The sequence below is a fragment of the Eumetopias jubatus genome, unplaced genomic scaffold, assembly GCF_037043125.1.
Source record: "Eumetopias jubatus isolate StellerSeaLion01/CBP00866 unplaced genomic scaffold, mEumJub1_p1.0 scaffold_7, whole genome shotgun sequence".
Classification (NCBI taxonomy): domain Eukaryota; kingdom Metazoa; phylum Chordata; class Mammalia; order Carnivora; family Otariidae; genus Eumetopias; species Eumetopias jubatus.
The window spans coordinates 9,514,073-9,536,233 of record NW_028274813.1 but is presented as its reverse complement, the minus strand read 5'-3'; the positions used below and the strand labels follow the sequence as shown (position 1 = coordinate 9,536,233).

The 22,161-nt window shown below is 52.7% G+C and overlaps 1 protein-coding gene across 2 annotated transcripts in view; it reads right to left on the bottom strand.

Moving 5' to 3' along the window:
• CLMN (calmin) overlaps positions 1-17,665 on the bottom strand; it is a 106,166-nt gene extending 88,501 nt beyond the window's left edge. For both annotated transcript variants that reach the window (XM_088025006.1, XM_088025007.1), the window contains exon 1: positions 17,584-17,665. In XM_088025006.1, the coding sequence (XP_087881132.1) occupies positions 17,584-17,665 (82 nt within the window). The remainder of the gene's footprint in view (positions 1-17,583) is intronic.
• Positions 17,666-22,161: the final 4,496 nt, after the last annotated feature.

Here is a 22,161-nt window from a genome sequence, read left to right as displayed (position 1 = left end):
AGTCAATACGGGGACATAATGTGACATAGACGGTGACTGTACGGCCATCACCATCTACATTTTAATCCTCCCCAACACGGAAAAATGGTGCTTGAACAGAGCAGCCCCTCCTGGCTGGGGGACAGATCTGTGTGGCCTGGGACAGGGGCAGAAAGAGGAAATGAGATGACATGGGGAGAGGAGAGGACACACCCCCAGGGCACTAGACCCTCAGGGCTCACTGCGCCCCAAAGCACACCGAGGAATAAGACAAAAGCCACCCCAGCTCCGTGGCCCAAAGCCAACTGGTGCACTGTCAGTGGTGGGGAGCAGGTCTTCAGAGCTGAGCCTATTGAAAGGAAGTGAATCACAGACCTTTTGATCCCTCTGATAATGGCCCAAAGGCCCATGAACTTCGTGGTGCGTTAAAAATCCAGAGGCTCCACCTCCAACTCCAAGGACACGCCCATCTTCACCCGGGGCGGGGCTCAAGGGCTCTGCAGAACAAGTGCTCGGATCCAACACAGCCCCTATGGCAATCTTTGTGGGCCCCGGTCAGGGTCAGTAGACCTGCGTCTTTGAGCCATGCTCCTGCCCACCTCAGCCTCTGGATGAGTTGACCCCTCGGCATGGAATGTTCCTCTCCCCCTTCCATCTGGCTAATTTCCATTTATTCTTCTCATCTCAACTGAAAATGTCACCTCGTCCCAAAAGTCCTTCATGGCGCCTATACAAGGCTCCCTTGTTAGACACTCACAGTAGTTCCCCATCACGGTCATCGTTATATCCCAATGGGAGCATGGGGACTGACTACCTGCCACCAAACAGAGGCATGCCTGGATCTCCCTGGTGCCTGGGAGGGTGCCTGACACCAAGCAGACACTCCGTAACTACCTGCTGGATGTTGTCCTTGCATGAAGTTAACTCAGGAACCAGAAGGGCTCCACTTGGTCTGACACGGAGAGAAAACAGGCAATATTTTAGAAAACAGAAATAAAAATTGCAGCCTCTGCACCTGATGCAATAAGTAATTTTCCATGGAATAATCCAAAAGGGTCATGCATTGTTGCACCACTCTGCTGGATTCTTCCGACAGCTGGAGAGTACTTGGTTATAATGGACACAATTCACAGAATGACTATTACATCAACTATTGATTTTCCAAGAGCCCCAGAGCCGGAGCTTCATATCAAAGAGTCTTTTGAGTGAGGGGCACATGTAGTTATGACTCTTGTGTGTACACAAGTGGAGACAGCTCTGGAGAAGTACAGTTTCCCCCTTCATTTGCATCCATAGTGCCCTATTAGTCTCAAATGGGTGGGTACCACTCCCAGGGAGAAATGTGGAGGGAGATTTTGATTGTCACCTGATTAGCATTTGGCGGGCTCACTCGAGGATGCTAAACCACCTGCAACATTTGAAACATCCCATCCAAGGAAGACCATCTTGCTCCAAAAACCAATAGCATCCCCCCTACTACTCATTCACTGAGGAATGCTGACCACAAGCCAGCCTAGGCCATGTCCCCGGGGTGAAATGGTGGCGGGGGGAGGAAATGAGTCAAAAAGGTCACTTGATTATTAATGAGCACCCACAAACACTGCTCCACTCTGGTCCCCTTTCTCACCCAGGCTGGACCACTCACCTCCTGAACACTCCAGCACATTCCTGCCTTTGCACCTTGGCTCACACCAACTTCCTCGCTCACCTAGAGGGTCATCCCGGCTCATCTCCACCTACCTGTCCTAAATCCCTTCCTAACACAAGGTGCTACTACCTGCATCTTGCTGGATGGCTCAACCCCTATCATCTCTCCCATCCCCAAAGGATGCCAGGCCTCCGACCAGACCACTCACTTAGTGTTAGCTAGTGCCCTGTGGTCTTCACAGCATCATCCCAAGTATTAGACACCAATCTGACCATGAAATATGGACTAAGCAATCGATTCATTCACATGGTTCAGGTGGACCCCTATCAAAATCTCCATCACCATACCAAAAAAGAAATTGCTCTTTTAAAGAAAGAAACATTTATTTAAAAGATCCTGATGAGCGTTCGGCACTGGGCATTCATGACTTCACTGAGTCCTCCAAACAACCCGGGGAGGGCATTACTATTATTAAAGTCCCATTACAGATAAAAGAGATCAAAATTCCACAGGGACCCATAACTTGGCTAAAGTTCCACAGGCACAAAGCGAAGGAGCTAAAATTCAAGTTCACACCTGGCCTCAAACACCTCTTCCCACTGGAGATCAGGCAGGCTCTCCTTTCTCTGGTTTTGTTCTTATTCATCAACTCTGTTTCCTCGACCAGGGCTGTAGGATAAAAAAGCGTCAGGGGGCCTGGAGGGTCATGTATTGATTCTGCCTTTCCTGGTTATCTCCAAGGTGCTTCCACGGTGCTCCTCCTGGGTAATACAATGCACTCAAAAATTTAGAAGATCAAGTACAGTCGTCCTGCCAGTGTCTAATGGAGGCTCAGGTAGGATAATCTTTAATCTTGCCATGAAGAATAGCTTAACTTTCAAAGCTTGGCACCAGCCAATTCTCCCCTAGGTAGCCTGTGGCTTTGGGCTTGGGATGTTTTATATAAAGCAGGCAGGGCTCCAACATCAAACAATGTAGAAACCAAACAACCCGTTCCTTCCCCGGTTGGTTTTTCTCTCCTGAGGGGCCAGTGTACCCCGTGGATGGCACAGGCTACAGCTCTGCATTACGCCCCACAGCAAGTGTATGATGATTAGCACTGGGGGGGGGAGGGGCGGGGGGGCAGTGAAAACCCCACCTGCCCAGCCGAGAGGAGCCTTTAGCCTGCTGGCTGGGGATTTGAGACCTGGGAGGACGTCAGGGGCAAGTTTGTTAGAGGAGGCCCCTCTGTTCCTAGAGCTGCACCCCTACCTGGACCCCTGATCCCCAGGGCTCGAAACTCCAGGTAACCAGAATGTGCAGCTGGGAAAAACAGCCACCAGGGGTGACCAAACCCCTCTGCAATTTCCCTGATCTCTGCTGGTAACCAGGATTCAGCAGCAGTCTCTGGAAAACAGTCAAAATGGAAGGGAACACAGCCAGGCAAGTATCCTCACACTTCAAACCTTCAAGGCTGGGGTGGACGCGGCACTCGCTGGCTTCCTCCCTGGCTGCTCTGAGACACTTGGACAGGCGAGGGAGTGACTTCCTGCAGAACAGGAGTCGGCCTTCTACTCAGCACGGGCTTCTGATTTCAGTCCATCTCGGAATCCTACTAAAACCTAGAGTAAAGGGGCCTTGTTTGTGACATGCACTATGTATTTAGAATATAAATCCACAAGGACGGAGAGAACAGAAGGAGGAAAGACCGCACCAAAATCCCAAAGGGTGGAGAGAAGACAGACCTGTGGTAACTGATTAGCATCTCGAGAAATCCACACCTTAATGTGGCAGCGAGGAAGGGCAAAAACAGCCCAATTTACAACCTAGAAGTCTCAAAGGTTCTCGGGAATTAGTGGTGACAGGTATCTCTGGACATGGGGCTGGGGCGGGGAAAGGCAATAAGATGCTGAGTCCCTTTATCCCCTCCCCCACGTCTGCTCGCAGGTGACGGTCCCACCCTCCATCAGACACGAGACGGGAAGTCTGTTCTATAAAGAAGATAAAACAGAAGGTCTGAGTGTGAATTGAGCTGAAAAACGGCACAGTAAGTGATTTCTACACACTGGATGCAGAGGAACCCCTCACCCCTAACGCCTCTCCCTTCCTCTAGCTCCCAGACCCCCCACCCCTCACCCCCAGCACCCTGGCCTGGACCCTATGGACAGAAGGCTGTAAGACTCTCTTAATCTGACCAGCCAGGAGGAAAGACCTCAGGATACTGACATAGGGGTTCCCTGTGACGCAACCCAGCAGGACGCCCATCAGAGACTCCCCTCCAAGAAGCCCTGCCCCCTGTGCTCCAAGCTCATAGAACACCTTTCAGTCCCCAGCTCTTAAATATGAGAAAACAATCAAGGATTATGAACCAGCTAAACAAAGAAGCCTCTACTGCAAAAGCTCCAGACCAAACCAACCCAGATAAACAAAGAAAATGGCAGATATAACATAGGCCACACAGCACATCCAATGGCTCTGTGTCCTTTGCCTCCAGCAGCTCATGCCATCATCACAACTCTTGAGGCAGGTCTCAATATTATCACTTTCATTTTACAGACAAGGTGTTTGAGGAATAACGAGGTTGAGTAACTTGCCCAAGCTCACAAAGCAAGTGAGTGGCAGAGCTGGGATTCGAACCAGGCCATCTGCCTCTGTGCTCTTGCTACTGCCTTTCAAAGCACCACCTCAGCTGTCACTGTCCATCATCAATATTCCCAGCGTGTAGGAGAAGGTACCACAGCTCTGAAATAAGACTTCTCTAAGGAATAAGAAAGAGCTCTTGTAAATTAAAAACGTGGCAGATTAAAATACAGAATATAAAATTAATGAAATCTCCCAGAAAGTAGTGCAAAAAGCAATGGGGATGGAAAATAGAAAATTAGAGGATTAGTCCAAAAGGACCAATATCCAAATAAAAGGAGTTCTAGAAGATGAGAGAAATCCATTAGCAGGAAGCATGATTTAAAAAAAAAAAAACACAAGAAAATTTCCCAGAACAGAAGGACACAGTTCCAGAGGGAAATGTCTCCCTAAGTGATCAGCATGGAGAGACCAGCACCCAGGCAGGCCACCCTGAAGTCTCAGGGCACTGGGGACAAAAAGAGGATCCTATAAGCTTCCAAAGAGAACAAAACAGGTCGCACAAAGGATCCTTCACACTTCTCAACTGCCACCCTGGGAGCTAGAAGACAATGGAGCAAGGCTCCATTTCCAAAGGAAAACGATTTCCAACCTTGAATTTGATACCCAGCTAAACTAGCAATCAAAAGTCAGACGAGAATAAATTCATTTTCCCATGGGCAAATTCTCAGAAAATTGGCCACTCAGGCACACTTTCTCAGGAAGGACGTGCCCCTGTATTCAAGAGACTAAAGCCAGAAGAGGAAGACAGGAATGGGAGATCAAACCCAGGAGAGAGGTGAGGGGGGGGCACAGGTGACTGTGACAGAGGGCCCAGGTGACAGTCAGGCCCCAAGTATGGAGGGTAATGAGTCCAGACTGGAGTAGATCAAAGGACCCCGATGTGCTCAAGAAGAGGAAACAGAGAATTTATCTGATGCAACCAAACAAGCTGAGGGGACATCCAGAACACTAATAGAGCTTGGGGATGAATTAATAAGCACATGTGCCAATAACAACAGACAGTTCTACTCCAAGGAAACAAAAAGTAGAACAGGAAAGGAAGAGAGATCATAAGTTACTACATGACTCAGCTCTGAATAGTGCCGGCCTAGCCATAATGATGTTAACCCCAATTACTAATCTTCCAAAAGTATGATGAAAACATATCAGGCATTTGGGAGGACGGGAAAGATCTGAGGTTAGAAGAGGTAAAGAGGAGATCTATAGCCTTACTTTCCAGGGTCAGAAATCAGAGCCTTGAACCAAAACATCAAGACAAAGGAATACATGCATGTTATTCAGAGACATCGAGGAAAATACCAAAATCATCAGCTAAAAAAATTTGCAAGCGATTGCTTCTGGGAAAGGGGGCAACGAGGGGGAACCACTGTTTTTCATACAAACCTTAGAAAACTATAGTTATGTATGATTTAGAAAAGGCAAGGCATAGGGAAACATGCTAAAGACATGTGATGCCACCAAATGTTCTAACAACCAAGAGAAGGTGGGATTTTCACCAAAAAGATGTTGTAAGGCTCAGATAGCTACAGCTAGTCAATAGAAAAGAGACTAAAACTAAAAACCCAGCTCTGCCAGATCCTGGAATCTACACTTTCGAGTCTACATTCATATATCCAAGATATACACTGAGCACACGCTGAGCCTGGAACAGGAAGCTAAGCCCTGGGACACAGTGGTGGCCAGGATGGGCCCCAGTGCCCATCCTGGCCATCCAATGAGGCTTCTGGTTCACCAGGGCTCACTAATAACAAATCCCAGTAGAGCAGTGCCCACCCCTGGCAAACACAGTCTATCAAGGGCAACTCTTCACTGATTCCCGGCCTCCTACTCTGCTCGCCCATCATCAGTCCTGTGGCAACATGGCGCCTTCTCCCCCACATTCCCTCCACAGGTAAGCCATCACATGCCATTTCGTGGCAGTTGACCACAGCAATTCTGGGAACTTGACAGGCCATCATCCAGGCCTGCCAACACCCTGCCACTGGGGCCCAAGGCCCTCAGCTTTGATTTGGAAGGTATCACTTTTTGCTTTGTTTTAGATCAGAGTCAAGCTCAAAGGCCAGACCAGCTCTCCAAGGGAGAGTTCCACATGCCCCTTGTGTACATGAAAGGAAAGTGAATCCCTTGTTTAGACTGGCTCTCAGCAAGCGCTGGTGGGTCTGGAGGGCCAGGGGGACGTCTCAGATGCCACAGGATGACATGAAAGCCCAGGCATGAGCTTTCTAGCTATGCTGACCTCCTCTGGGCCTCAGTGTCTGCATCTGTAGATGGGACATAACACTAATCTCAGGGGTTATAGTAGAATTAATGATACCGTGAAGGTAACCATGCTTTATAACCTGACACTGCCCTTACCACAACCCATGACGGGGATGACACGATGGTTTCCCGTGGCTGCCTCCAGTCAGTTCTGCCATAATTCAAGGTTACAGGGATTTCATTTTTTCAACCTCTTAAAATGGGATCCCTGTCCCTATTCTCAGCTCTGCCCCCGGGAATCATCAGTTAGGAATTTAGACTTGATTTTGTCACAGTGTGAGGAACCTGGTAGGTACGTGACCATAAACAGCTGAGTCACTGAGTCCCCTCGGATAAGGCTCAATACCCAAGGCTGGCTGACTTCTTGCCCAACATCCTCCAGCCTGGTCCAGCTCTCTTCCTGGGTTCCAAGCCAACTGCGCCCTCCATAGCCAACTGGGCCTGGAGCCAGTGTTCACCAGGTCTCTCCCCCACCCCAAACTCAAGTCTCATCAGCGCCGCTTCTTCATACCCCATCCCCCCAACTCATTTCTTCCTCTGATTCCTGGTTTCTACCACTTGTTAGCTCAGTCTCTTGGCATTCTTGCTCAGCCTTAGTGCTTGGGGAACAGATAATAATGCCCACTATGGGGGCTGTTTGGAAGACATGTATAGTGTCCAACAAGTGGCCACTTCCCCCCATATTCCCCATAATCACAACATCAATGCCCTATAACCAATTAAGACAATCTTTGACTTAGTTGATTTTACACACCTGTACCCTATATTACACACTTTACAACAACAACATGCCAAATTATTCTCTGTTAGTCAAGTCAGGTCTTCGCAAAGTCAGCCTGACAATGAAGGGGCTGAGCCACAGCCCAGGGGAGCCCTTTAGCTACACTGCCTTCTTTATGGTACCACATTTCAGAAATTACTGGAACATCTGATTGCATTTCATCCTTGTTTTATAAAAATAGTAGAATCAGAAAAAAAAGTGTCATTATCAGTGATTACTATTGGTTTCATACTTAATACCACGAAGATGATGGAACCAGAGCAATTTAGGTTGGAGGGTGCCCTTGAACTAAGAAGGAAGGGGAAAATGGTAGAATATAATATGGCAGCATTCGACCACGCTCCAATCATGAGGCTTGATTAGGATTTTTCTTCCATTCTCTGGGAATTTAACTTCCTCATAACGTGTACGTCTAGCCTTGGACTTTTAATGCTACCAAAGGTTGAGAATTGCCCATAAGGCAATAATACCCTAAGAATGTTCTCTTGTTTTCTAAACAGACTAATACTTCACATGAAGTAGAAGACCATTTCAAACGCCTGCGACTGGACCTGCTCTCGGTTAAAAGCATTTCCAGGGTTTGTGTATCTTGATTCTAAAAGAACACAAGGATTAGAAGGGAGGTGTTACGGTTGCCACAAGGTGTTGAATCCCAGGGTCCACCCAACAGTGTTGGTACCTAGAGGCCACTGTGATGTCACCCTCTTCATGCCACAGCCATCCACACCGCCCAGGCCCCAGAGCAGAGATCAGGCTCCAAGACGTCGTCCCTGGGGTCACTCACAGTCCACAGCATGTATCTCAGATCACACCACTGCCTGTGGACTCCTGGGTGGAGTCCCTGCAGGCCCAGGCCAGCCCCCTCTCCTGTCCCCTCAAACCCTGCTCTCCTGCCCTCTGCCAGGTAGCCTCTCCAGGTGCCAAGTGGTGGCAGCCCTGTGGCCAGAGCCCCAGTCTCTGCACTCCCAGCTCGGGTTCCATGCCACCACCTGATGTCCACCAGGCTTGATACCCACTTGTAATTCATTTGTGTGTTCGTTTCCTACTGTTGCTGTGACAAGTTACCACATACTTAGTGGCTGAAAACACCACACACTTATTATCTTTCATTTCTGGGGGTCAGAAGCCCGAGATGGGTTTGATGGGCTAAAATCGAAGTTATCAGCAGGACTGTGCTCCTTCTGGAGATGCTCCGGGGAGAAGCCATCTCCTTCTCTTCCTCAGCTTCCAGAAGCCACCTGCACTCTTCAGCTCACGGCCCCTTCCAGCAATGGCATCTAACTATGACCTCGGCTCCCCCTGTCACCTCTCCTCTCTCTCTGAGCCTCCTCCTTCCCTAAGGATGCTTGGGATTGACTGGACCCAGCTGGATAATCCAGGATAATCTCCCATCTCAACATCTTTCATGTAATCACATCTGCAAAGTCCCTTGACCGCGTGAAGTAACATAACCAATGGCAGGTTCTGGAGATCAGGACGTGGCCATCTTTGAGGGTCCAGGGCTCAGCCTCCAACAATTCAGGGGACAGTTCTGAAGACCTAGTCCATGGGAGGGCCTCACGGGACAAGGGTACATGCACTCTTCTCAGGGACCTGCTCGTGGGGGCCCCTAGGAGTCCAGAGGAGGCGGCTGTGATTTTTCCCCCGGGCAGGGGCAGACGGGGTTCAGGGAGGCTGCTCTAGGCTGGGTCGTGGTCATTCTCTGCAGGAGTCATGCACACAGAGGTACAGGGTCAAGGGGTGGGTGCAGCTGGGTCTGGTTCATTCCAGGAAGGCCAGGAGCAGTGAGAGAGTGAGAGCAAGCACACAGCACAGCTTCTTCCTGAGGGCAAAGAGGTGTCTTCTACCAAGACGGAGAAAGATCTCCGGGGTTGCAGGGATGAAATGGGGTCAGAGGTGCTGGAGGCAGGAAAACAGCGGTCCTGGCGAAAGCAGGCAAGAACGGAAAGGCAAGAGGTGAGAGCCACTTCGGGACCGGGACCGACGTGGGAGGGGAGGGAGGGTGGCTGGAGGATGCCCTGGGCGGGCTAAGCTACTGCAGTGCCAAACTGGCAGGTCATCGCCATGCGCCGCCCCCGGCCCGTCCCAGTTCCCAGCTAGGAGGCCTCAGAACCCTGCTTTTTAAGTATGTCATACCCTAGAGGATTGAAAATAGTTTAAAAGGAGAGGGATATAAATACCGCTAAGGTTCCTGCCTGCGTGGAGGGCCCCTAGGAGAGGGAGGCAGGAGTGGGGCATGACATCATCAGAGCCCTAAAGGCCCTTCCAATGAGACCCCTAGTTCTGCACGACCGGACAAGTGACTCTAGGGCTTCTGCAAATTCCCCAGATCCTCCCTGGCTCGGCCTTGTCCTCGTCCTGGGGGGGCCTGGGGCTATCATCTCCCAGAAGCAGTGGATCACAGTGCTCCCGCAGGGCAAGATGAAAAGGAAATTGTCAGGTGCACAGGCTACTTCTGGAACCCACCTCCCTGTACGCCCCGCCCCCCAACCCTGGTCACAATCCTCCCCAAGAGCCCCCACCCGCCCACCACCATACACTCCCCTACTCCCCGGTTTCACACTACAGATAAAAGATTTGCAATTACAGATCTTTTCCCCGTCCCCCCAGGACGTCCCCACCCTTAAGGTTGGATGGGACCTCCCCTCCCCCCCGTACTCCTGCAGCACCCACTCTGAACACCCTCAGTCCCAACATGCTTCATCTAAGCCTCATGCTATGCAAGTCCTCTATGCCCTGGGGACTCCTGCGAGTGGCCCCTGCACCCCTCCACACCGGCTCCCAGGATTTCAGGAGGACTCAGCAACTGCTATTTGGCTGAATGGCCAGGCTCCCAGAGGGCAAGTGGTTTTTGTAAGGCAGGGCCAGAACCCACCTCGCGGCGCATCAACCTTCCAGAAACAAGGCTGGGCCCTGTTACACATGGAACAGGCATCCTCCGCTGAGGTCATCAGGAGCATCTCCCACTGGTCAAGTGCCGAGCCTGGGTTTAAGGCCCCTGCCATCCCACAGAAAGCCCTCTGGATTCCCATACCCCAAAGAGTAAATAACCAAACAGTAAATATTCCCAGTTGTGTGGGTACTTCTTCGACGCGACTACTCAATTGCCCTTGGGGTGCAGAAGTAGGCCTGGACAATATGCAAATCACAAGCACAGCTGTGTTCCAATAAAACTTTATTCACAAAAACAGGCAGTGGGGGCGAGATTCAGCCTGCCAACCAGAGTCTGCCGCTCCCCGCCCTGATAAAAACAATTACTGAACGAAAAGGACACAGGCCGGTGAGGTAAAAAAGAAAGCCCACCAAGGATTCTTTAAAGCCACACTTGTGATTTTTGATGTCGCCTCCAATTCCTTCTGTGGCTGACACAATCTACCACTGGAAGAAAAAAAAAAAAAAAGACACGCAGGGAGGGGGTGGGAGAAATCAGAAAAGGTTTCTATGGGAACAGGGAGTTCACTTTTAATGGTTCAATCGCTAAAAAGACAATTACTTTATTTTTCTCACTTCCCCTCTGAAGCAGGGCAAGGGGAGACCTCTGGCTGGTCGGGCTGGCCGGGAGGGAGGACCGTGCCCTGGGCCTCAGCTGTTCCAGGCAAAAATTAAATGCCAGAGTGTTCCACGGGTCAGGGAGGGCAGTTAATGCAATCTGGGCCTCTCTGGCCGCTTCCCCGGAGCGCTCCATCGAGTCAGAAGTTCTGCCTCTCCCCTGAGGCTGCTGGGCTGGAGTCAAGGCCAACCAGGAGCTGGGGCCACTAATAAGTAACCCTTTGGCGACACCTTGTCCTACTCTGCGGCCAACTGACCAGGGGCCCCCCCTCGGTACTGACCTCCATTCTACCTGGCCCCTGACCGCTCTTGTTCCTCAGCACAAATATAACATGGGTGAAGGCAGGATCCCCTCGGTTGCCCTGACTGTGGGCGGGTCACCACCCCCACCGGGGCACCTCCAACTCTGCCCAGCTGGTTTAGAGGCGGCGTCCCAGACCTTCCCTGAGCTTTTCATACAAGCCGTAACTGATCAGCCCAGAACAGACCAAGAATGCACACCATTTACTGCGGTGTACTTCTATAACAAACTTCTCAACTGCAACCTTTCCTACGGGGGCTCCTCAGTGGGGCTGAGTGTCTAGCACTTAACAGTGAAAAGAATCCAGGAGTGGGACCAGCTGTCGCATGCTGGCCACCCAAGCGTGCCAGGGACTGGAACTCAGGTGCCTTTATGAGGGCATGCTCTGTCCAAGCCATGCCACTCCTCATGCCACCTTCCAGGGAGCCCACTGGAGCCCGACAGTCCAGCCCTCTTGTTTGGCAGCGAGAAAACTGAAGCACAGCCAGGGCAAGAGATTTCCCAGGATTGCACGGCAAGGGAGCGGCAGAGCCAGGACTCAGGCCCAGGGCGTCAGCCTCTGGGTCCTGGCTATGGCTTCTCAAACTGCACAAAATGCTCCACCCAGAAAGGCCCCTGGAGAAGAATCCACACCCCAAGTTAGGGATGGAACCTCGACTGGAGGATGGTCGCTGGGGGGCAAAATCCAGAGTTAACTCAAAGCCTGTGTACTGACTCTGGCAGGGAGCCTGGAAAAAAATGTTCTATGGGAGGATTTACCCTTTAGAACCAGGCACACGGACAGACCTGGGCTGGGGCCTTACGGGCAGCAAGTTCCTATAGGCCAGGAAACCTCTGCATTTGATTTTCTTTGTTTTCATACAAGAAACCTCCAGCACATCTGCTGTGCCCTCCAGGAGCAGGGGGGTGGAGGGGGGAGGCAGGAATGATTCCTCCTCGGTGCTGGGTAACTTTGACCACAGTGACATCCCTGAGCCCTCTGCTGTATGCACGGGAGGTCTCCAGGTATGGGGACACGAGCCAGGAGGGGAGGGTGCTAGGGGCTAGGAGCGAGGGGAGGCTGGTTGGCATCTCAAACCAGACCACAGAGGATCTCGCATCCCAGGCTAAGGGGCTTGGACTTGATCCCATAAGCCAGTGCGGCCCAGCATTTTTCACATCGTGACGTCCGTGGACCATGATGGACCCATGGGCCGCCCTCAGCCCACAGGTTGGTCGTGGAGACCCACCGAAGAGATTAGCATGGACGCGTGCAGGGTGGCTGAGTGGTAGATAGATGGGAATTAGTGACCCAAGGCCCAGAGCCATAAAGAGGTGACCACAGAGTCCAGGCAAGCATGGGGAGGACTGCTCCTAGAGCTGAGCCAGTGGCCTCAGAGGAGGGGGGTGGAGAACACGGCAAGGGCTGACCTTTTTAACCACACAGGCGCTGTCCCGCCTGGAGCCTGCCTTCAGGTTCTCCCGACCACGGTCCTGCTTCTGACACTGTGAAATGGAGATTTCACGCAGTCACATTTCTGCTCAGCCCTCGAGGCCTGACTCCAGCGGCCCCTCCTCTGAGAGGCCTGCCCAGCTCCACTCCTCCCGGGGACGCCCATCACATTCGATCCATGGAGCTAATGCGACAGGACGCGTGGGTTCAGTGGGACCTGGGTTCACATCCCGGCTCCACTCCGAAGGCCATGACCGCGGGCAGGTCATGTGACTTCTCCACTTCCGAAACAAGCACCCCACCCCAAAGGCCTGTGGGAAATCTTAAGGAGGCAGTTAGCACCACGCCCGGGACCACCTCTGTCTAGCAGTCAATTCCAAGGGCCCCAAATTGCAGTTCCTGTGTGTCAACCCTGGGCAGTATGGCTTCCCAATGCGTGCTGACAGAGGGAGACACTGAGACAGGGGTGAGAACACAGCTCAGGGAGGACCAGCCAGCAGGGCCAGCTGGCAGCGGTGGGCGCCCCCCCACCCCGACATCCAGAGCAGCAGTGGGGATGGTCTCCTGCCTGCCCGGATCCACCTCAAGCTCTGGGGACCAGGTCTTGGCCAAGCTTCACAGGTCAAGGTTCACCGCATCAGACGGAACAAGGCGCCAGAGCAGTAGGAGACGGCCGGAAGCAGAACATTTGAGCCCCAGTCTAGCTGCATGCTGCTTTAAAGGCAGGAACAAGGACCAACTGCATTTCTTGTTGTCTGCACACTACTGTGTGCTTTGCACACATTTGTTAAACAGAACAGAAAAGTACGGGGAATTCTGAGGATGGTGGAGGCTTCCTACCAGACTCCCAACACCCACCCTCCCCTTTGGCCAACAGTCAGACCCACTGGAGCACTCAGCTGGACCCTGAGGCCAAGTCAAAGAGGGACAGGGGGCAGCCAAAGCAGACGTGTCATGGAAAAGGCACCGGGAGCCCCTGCCGCCCGCAGCCAGGCCAAGAACTAAGGCACAGACAGTTCACTGACCACCTCTGACCTCAGGGCTACCCCACAAAGCTCCAGGGAAGTGGGGACACCAGGTGGAGGCTGCCAACATCCTGCAACTCTGCTCTCTCCTCTCTGGTTGACTGCTTGGGCCACCTCCATTTCCCTGAAAGGGACCCCGTGAGGGTGGCAGTGGCAGACTTGGCCCAGAGGAACACCCGTGCTCTCTACCAGCTTGCCCTTCATTAACAAATGCTTTATGAGCCATCAGAGTCAATGAGGACTGTCCCTGTGGCAGCTACAGCAAGCTGAGGGACAGGCATCCTGGGAGAGACCACGCTTTCTGCCTGGCTCACCCCAGTCTCCAAAGACAGGCCAGGAAGTCTTCGTTCCAGGGGTCCGCGGGGGATGACTGGGTGACATCACAATCATATCTGCTTGGACTCCAGAACCCCACAGTTCAGGATCATAGATAAAGGCTTCAAGGAGCAAATGAGCAGAGGCCAACATACCTGCAAGTCAACTTAGGAATACAGATACAGAGAAAGATGTAAACGCACAGGCGTGCCACTGAGCCATTCTTCCCTGAAATGCAGTGTCCTCCAGACTGACATTCTGGGGCAAGCACCTGGTCCCAGGACCACAAGAGTCAAAGCTTTGTGAACAGAACAGGACTGCCTGACCGGAACAGCAGCCACCACCTACAGATGGGAGGATGGGCATCCTCCTTGGTCCCTAGGATTACAGATTCACGAAATCCCGCTGTATCCAGCCTCCCATCACCACGACAACTGCTGACTACCTGTGCTCTAAGTAAGCACACAGCTTTATTCAAAAAACAACCCTTCTGCCTGGACTCTTCCTGCTTCCTTGACTACCACCCACGCGGAGTTTGGAGGAGCAAGGTCCCCCATCCCCTGCCTGTGGCCCGAAGAGCTGGTCATCCACCCATGTCCAGGCCCAGCAACACTTGACCAGCTGGTCTGGGCAGACGCTCAAAGCACGGTGAGCAGCGCCTTCTGGACTTGGCCCTTCGGTTGGGACTTCCTGAGGACCACGGAGACGAGGAGAGAAAATCTCTGCGAAGCATCCAGTCCAAAGACAGGGAAGCCAAAGGAGAAATGGACAGATGGATTCCTGCCCCAACAACCGCAAAGCCACGACAGGAACTTCCACGGTGCAAATGCCTCCCCCCCATTGCGAGGACAAACAGCTTCACAATAGCCCCGAACTGCAAACAACCCAAAGGTCCCTCACTGATGAGCAGCCCCACAAAGAGGGGTGCATCCATCGAACAGAACTGTCTTCACAGGAACAAGGACCTGCATGTTGCCTGGACCCAGGCCTGAGAGATGCATATATATGCCGACAACCAGGGAGCTTTTTCAAGTGGTGAAAATGTTCCAAAACTGGATTGTTGGGAGGTTTGCCCAATTCTGTCGACTTGCTAAAAATGATTGCATTGTAAACTTAAATCAGGTGGATTTTATGATATGTAAATTATACTTTAATAAAGCAGTCTACAAAACCTCCTAAAAAATATAGGCAAGGACATGGATGAATTGCACCAACATCATGCGGAGCAAAGCAAGTCAGTTCAAAAGAGTATGTATTGTAAATGGGATCGACTCCTTAATTTGTCTCTCTTCTGTCTTGTTGATGGTGTATAGGAATGCCACTGATTTCTGTGCATTGATTTTATATCCTGCCACTTTACTGAATTCCTGTATGAGTTCTAGCAGTTTTGGGGTGGAGTCTTTTGGGTTTTCCACATAATGTATGGTGATTAACATAACAATAAAAAAATTTTAAAAAGTATGTATTGTACTCTTCCATTTTATAGGACGTTCTAGAGGTAAAACTATAGTGATAAAGCTCAGAATAGTAGTTGCCGTGTGTGTGTGTGTGTGTGTGTGTGTGTGTGTGTGTGTGTGTGTGTGTATCAGGGGAGGGAGTTACTGCCTGGGAAGGGAGACGAGGCATCCATCCAGGGCACTGGAAATCATCTACCTCTTGATCTGGATGGTGGTTACCTGGGTTATCCATAGGTAAAAATTTGTTGGGCTGGCACCAAAGATTAATGCACATTTTCTACACATATATAACCATACATGTGCTATATACATAATATATAGACACAAATTTAAAAGCTTATCTTTTTAAATGGCAAAGCCCATTGATGCTCAACTGGCATTGCCTAAAAGTGAGGACAGTTCACTGGGAGCTGAGGGGAGAGCCCATTCAGTGAACTCCTACCCAACCTTCAGGACCCATCTCAAATGGTCCCCATGTAGCGAAGCCTTCTCTCAGAGTTCCAGGTCTAACTGCTCATATTGCTGAGCATCCCTTTCACAAAAGTCGATCCCCTTTACACTGGGAGCTGGGCTTTGAGGAATGTAGGGAGTTGCTGCGGTAAGGATTGGTTAGCAAGTGTTTATTAAATACCCATTGATTGCCTAACACACACACACACACACACACACACACACACACACACACACACACCATGACAGCCCAAACCACATGCCATCTCAGCAAGAGATGCTAATTCCCACCCCCAAATAGGATGCTGGTTCTGGGGCAACAGGATCCAGATACGAGGCTTATTATCAAAAGGGCTCATTTGCAACATCTCCAGCCTGATCCTCCTCTTACACAAATCACAGCCAGAAGAGATCAGGGGAGCCCAGAGCAAACTCAGTTTCCAGTGTCCACTGCACCAGGCTCCCCCGCCCCACGTGAGGTCACCTTTGCTTGCACTGTCCTTGCATAGCCTAGGGGTGGAGCAGGTCCACATGGACTCCCAGGAAACAGTCTCTCAGGTATAATGTTTAAACTTGACTGCCTGGCCATCCCCACCCCCCCCCACACCCCTCCCCCCTCCAGGCTGGGACTCCCTACCCTCCAGCAGTAAAGGCAGGTACCCAGTAGGAGGGCACCCACCACCCCATCATCTCTTTGTCCAGGGCTCCCAGCTTTCTCTGCAGAGCCCCCCACCTTGGAATCTCTAGAAACCCAAGCCTGCCCAGGAAACTAAAGAAACTTCCCCAGCCCAGCCCAGCCAGGTCTCTGTGCCTGAAGAGAGGCCGGAAGTGGAACTCTGTCTAGCTCTGCAAAGCCCACGTATGCAAAGAGAGAGACTAGAAATACACCTCCAGGAAAAGCAGGTTTCTTTCGGTGGGTGGGTGGGCTGGACGGTGATTGTGGGTGACTTTTTCCCTTTAAATATGGTTGTGCTTTCCAAGTTTCCACAGTGAATAAACTCTTGAAAGGTTAACACACCTTAGCCCTGGTCGGACGCGCCGGCCTCCCGAGTTTCTCTTTCACCTTGTGTCAAGGTAGCCGCCGGTCCCAGCGTCCGGCGTCTGGGGGGCGGGGCCTGTCGCCCCCTCCCCAGCGGAGCCCGGGGTCAGAGCAGGGGCCGCTCCCTGTGGCCAGTGGCTGAGCCCGCCCAGCCCCCGGATCCGCGCCCCTGGACCCTGGTCCCCAGCCCACCCCCTCAGGCGCCGCCCCCCCCCCCCCCGCTCCATTCCCCTAGCCTCAGAGGTACTTGGGAGGTGTTCAAGCTCACACGCGCGCGCGCGCGCACACACACACACACACACACACACACACACACACACACGCAGTCGCACTTTTTCCTCCCTCTCTGACCTGGGCTACTGCCCCTAAGAGCCCACACGTTCAAACTTGGCCAAACTCGCAGCAGTGGCTGCAGGGGAGTCGTGACGTCCCCCCCAAAGAAAGCGAGACCCCCCCAACACACACACACACACACACGCACGTGTGCCGCCCCACCCCCTGGGCGACGGCGAATCTGGCCGGGCGGCCCCGCTGGGGGCTCGGGGGGGCGGGGGGGCGGCCGTCTCAGCCCCCTTCCCCCCAGTGGGCGACCTGAGCGGGGTCAGGCGGGGCCAGGGGGCGGCGCGGGGCGGCGCTGTCCCGGGCGGGAGCGGCGCCTGGGCTCCCGGGGCCACCCGACCGGGCGTCCCTCCCCGGAGGGGGTCTGGGGGCGCTGGGGCGCCTTACCTTGCAGGTTCTGGACGCGGATGTCGCTGATCTGTCCGATGAGCTCCTCGCGTTGGAACCAGTCCCACTCGTGCGCAGCCATGAAGCGCGGGCGGCGGGCCGGGGCGCCAGGGCCGGGCGCGGGCGGCGGGCGGAGAGCCTGGCGGGCGAGGGCGCCGCGGAGCCGGAGCGGCGGCGGCGGGCGGCGGCGGGCGGGGCGGGCGCGCGGTCGGGCCGCCCCCGCCGCGGGCGGGCAGCGGGCGGGCGCGGGGCGGCGGGTGCGGGGCGCCCGGCTGGCGCTCACTCCCCCATCCGGAGGCGGGGGCCCCGGGGGGCGAGGGGCGGGGCGGAGGGGGAGGTAGGGAGGCTGGGCTCGGGCCGGTTTCTTTCCCCCCCCCCAAGGGGTGTTTGTCGGGTGGATTGTTTGGTTGCAAACGGGCGGTGATGAGGCACGGGGTCCCGGCCCCCAGATTGTGATGTCTCAGGGGGCGGTGGGCGGGGCGACGCCAGCCGGGGTGAGCCCGCGGGTCCCAGCGCCGGGTCCCTCTCCCACCCAGCTGCCGGCGCCTCCGCGCACCCCCGACCGGGGTACGACCCCCGCAGACACCCCTCCGCCTCAGGTCCCCTGCCTCCGCACGATTCCGAGAGGCTACCCCTGCAGAGGGGAGGGACCCGGGCTGAGGCCAGGCGCCCCTGGAGGCATTTGGGGGAGCGGCGAGGACCTGGGTAGGGGGCGAAAGATTGCAGAGGTGGAGTTAGGGGGAGTCTCTCTCGTCTGCCTCCAGATTGGGGAGCCATAGCAGGAGGGACTTCTTTCCTGGGTTTTGATATTGGAAACCTTTTCTCTGGGGATCCCGTCCAGAGATGACTCCAGATTCTGGGAGGGAAGGAAAAGCAGCCTGAGCCCCCACTCCCACCCCCGTGCAGTCCGGGGCCACTGAATCTCCAAGTGACCCCCTCTGGGGCTTTACTGAAAATGAGTGTGGCCCTTCCGGGTGTCGGGGGTGGGGGGAGCTGTGTGTGTGTTGGGGAGGGGGCGGGTGATGGTTCTTCACTATTTCTTTTAACTCTTGAAGAGTTGCAGGATCTTAACTTGTTTGGGGCTCATTACTACATCAAGTAAAGTTCTTAACTGGTTTCACAAACAGGGGAAAAGTGAGGTCCTGGGATCTTGAAATTTACCCAAGGCTGAAGAATGAGTTAGGGGCATGAGATCCAAGCCCCTCGCTCGGTACTTTGACCCTTTCCGGAGTGCTGAGACAGGCTTGCCCCCCGCCCCCCAGGATGGCTTCTATATGGGGTATTCCAAGAAAAAAAATGGTAGGCAGGTCTCCCTGAGCATTTAAATATAGGTTGTGTTCCTTATTGCCATGTTCATGCTACTGAACTACTAGAAACCCAGATGGATGGGCTACTCTCTCCTTAACTCATAACTATGCACCCTTCCTGGTTAACAGAGCCTGTGCTCTTGAGGCAGGGCCTTAAGGTGAGTGAATCTACCCTCAGACTCAGACTCCTGGGGGCAGAGGGGACAGCAACCAAGAAACAAAATAATACAGATGGAAGTCACTTCCAGAACAGAGAAAATCCTCTGGGGTAGGTAGCAGGGATGGGGTAGGGGTCCAGGGAGATCAGGAGGACTGACCTTGGAGCTGAACCCAGAGGATGAAGGGAGCCACCGCTGGGCAAGCAACTTGGGCAGGGTCCGTGGATGCAGGCCCGGGGTGGCGTCCTGTGTGCCGCCCGTTTCTAGATGCCAGGGGCAGAATCAGGGACCGGACATTGCAGCCCAGTGAGCTGACCGTAACGGTGGGGAAATTTAACCGAAGGATAAACAGGACTATAATGTCAAGGTGCAAAGCTCTGGATTGCTTTTCTTTCTTCTTGTTCTGTTGGCCAAGTTTCTCACCATGAGCACATATTTTTATAATCAGGCAGAAAACCAACAAGTTCTCCTTTAACCTCTCAAGGATTAAAGCTCAGCGGGGAGTCTGCTTCTCCCTCTCCTCCCCTGTATTTCCAAGCTCTCCTCATCTGCAGGTCCAGACGGCCAGTGGAGCCACGGGGGGCTTCTGGGGGCCTGGGTGCAGGCCCCCCCGGGGGCTGGAGGCAGGAGCTCCCTCCTCCCTGCCTGGGTCTGAACACACGCGTTCATTTCACACTCCAGGGAGCTGGGTGCTAGTAGCCAGGCATCACTTCATTTTGGCCCATCTGCTAGCCATCTCCCGTTTTTACACTTCAATTTATTTTCCATAATTGCTGTGGATAGGGGAGTGAGGCTGAAAATAATTTTCTTTACAAAGCAAAGAGCCAAGAGAGAATCAGCCTTCCTCAGGCAGGTCTCAGGGAGCAGAAGGCTTTAAACGATGTGGCACGCGGATGTCAGCTGCGGGCATGGGCCCTTTTTCAGGACACAAAGATGACTGTCCTGTGAATGGAAGGCTGTGTCGTTCGAGGAACATTGTGTAGGCAATAACAACTCCCTGGCAGAGAGGGGCTGCGATCACCGTTGATTGAGCACCAACTGTGTACTAAATGTTGGTGCAGAGAAATTCTTTGTACCAAGGTATAGAGAATTTTAGGTTGGTTTCCAAGATGTTGTAGGAACTTGAGCTGGCACTAAGCATAAGGCTAGCCCCTAACAGGTACTCGAATATTCACTGAGCTACCGTGTCACTATCACTCCTCTTTCCTTCATTCTCCCTGAACTCTGGCTCTCCCAGACTGATCCCTGTGCCACCTCCTTGCCCATTAATCCTGGTTTTACGCTTTTCTACCCAGGATGTGGAAATACAGGTCCTGGCCACATCCGGGTCACCTCTAGGCCTTTGCTCATTCTGTTGCCTTTGTGAAATGCCCTTCCCCTCCCCTGTTCCCTGCACTTCCCCTTGACCTAGCACACCACTGCTAGCTCAAGTTCGTCTCAAGAGAAGCTCCTCCAAAACCCCTAAGCCCAGCTGAGTGCCCATCTTCTACAATTCCCATAATATCCAGTACAAGCTCATGGTATCCCATGAACCCCTGTCTTGACACGTTACATTATAATTATTTACTTGATGATTTCCCACAGAAGCTGAAGTACTTGAGAATAAGGCTGTCTCACGAATGTGTCTATCTGAGCAGTTAGCACAGTGCCTGGCACAGAGAGAGGTCTCAATATTGAGTGGATGGATGAATGAATGGCTCATTAGAGGCCTGAACTCACAAAGCAAGGACCAAATGACAAATAGTTGATCCCCATGTCCTGGGCCAAAGAGGCAGTCAAAAAAAGCGTTCACATACTGGCAATGGGCAAAGCTGGGCCCCAGGCAAGGGCCACGCTGTACCTTCTTCCAGTATATACAGCCTCCCGATTCTGGAAGTCCAGTGGGGAGAAAAGGGCATGTGACTTCCATGGGGGTTTAGGCTACTTGCCCTCTTGCCTGAATTAACAGTACTATTTTTCTTTTGCATTTTTATTTTTGGGAAGGAAAAGTACTCAGCCTGAAGGCTTGGCTTCCCGGGAGTTTCCAGAAATGGATTTTCTAGAAATTACCCAATTTCACTAGAATCTGTGCCATTGTTTAAAACTGACTTCTGCCAAGGGAAAGGACGTGGAGTCAGAGAATCTCAAAGAATCCCTGGATAGGACCTCAGAGATCAAGTCCAACATCCCTCCCTACGTAAGGAGTTCTAAAACATCTGGCCCAGTCATCATCTTGCCTCTGTTTATGGGGACGGATGACTTCAGGCAGATGATCTGCACAGAAGGTTTGCATGTCCACATCCCAGACCCCCTTTGGAAAAGAATAAGGACAACTGAGATAACCCCAGTGTACCCCCCAGCCTCTTGTAGGAGAGGGGAGTGGTGAGGGCTCCAGCCAGTGGGAAGCTGCCTTCTCTGCTCATTGTCAGAATCGTGTATTGGTGCATGGCACTTGAGGTTTGGACAGCCCTCTGGCTAGTGCTCAGCCCGTCTTCACAATAACATCGTGAGGCCAACAAAGCAGGCTCATTTTTAGGTGGGGCTTAAAGCTGCTCAGATACCTGCCCGAGGTCACAGAGTTCGAACCGTACTTCTCACTGCCTGCCGGCATCCATCCCAAGTACGGCTGGACTTATGCTGTGGACCCGACAAACACTTAGCAATTTGGTATTAGTCATATGTACTTATGTACTGTCGTGTTTACTTGACATTTTTAAAAAGACTTAGCTCATCAGCATGTAAAAACCGTTGGGGAGGGGCACCTGGGTGGCTCAGTTGGTTAAACATCTGCCTTCTACTCAGGTCATGATCCCAGGGTCCTGGGATCGAGCCCCGCATCAGCCTCCTTGCTCAGCGGGGGTCTGCTTCTCCCTCTACTCCCCACTCATGCTTTCTCTCGCTGTCTCTTTCTCTCTCTCTCAAATAAGTAAATAAAATCTTTAAAAAAAAAAAAACACTATTGGGGATTTCATTAAGTCCAGTTAAGAGGCTGTAGTGGATTCTAGCTAGATTCACTGATGATGATGGCTCTGCATTATGATGTCACAAGGCTGCCCTGTTGTGTGAACAACCCCAGCCTCATTTATTCACTCAACAAACGTTGGTCGAGTATCTACCCATGGCCTGGCCCTGTG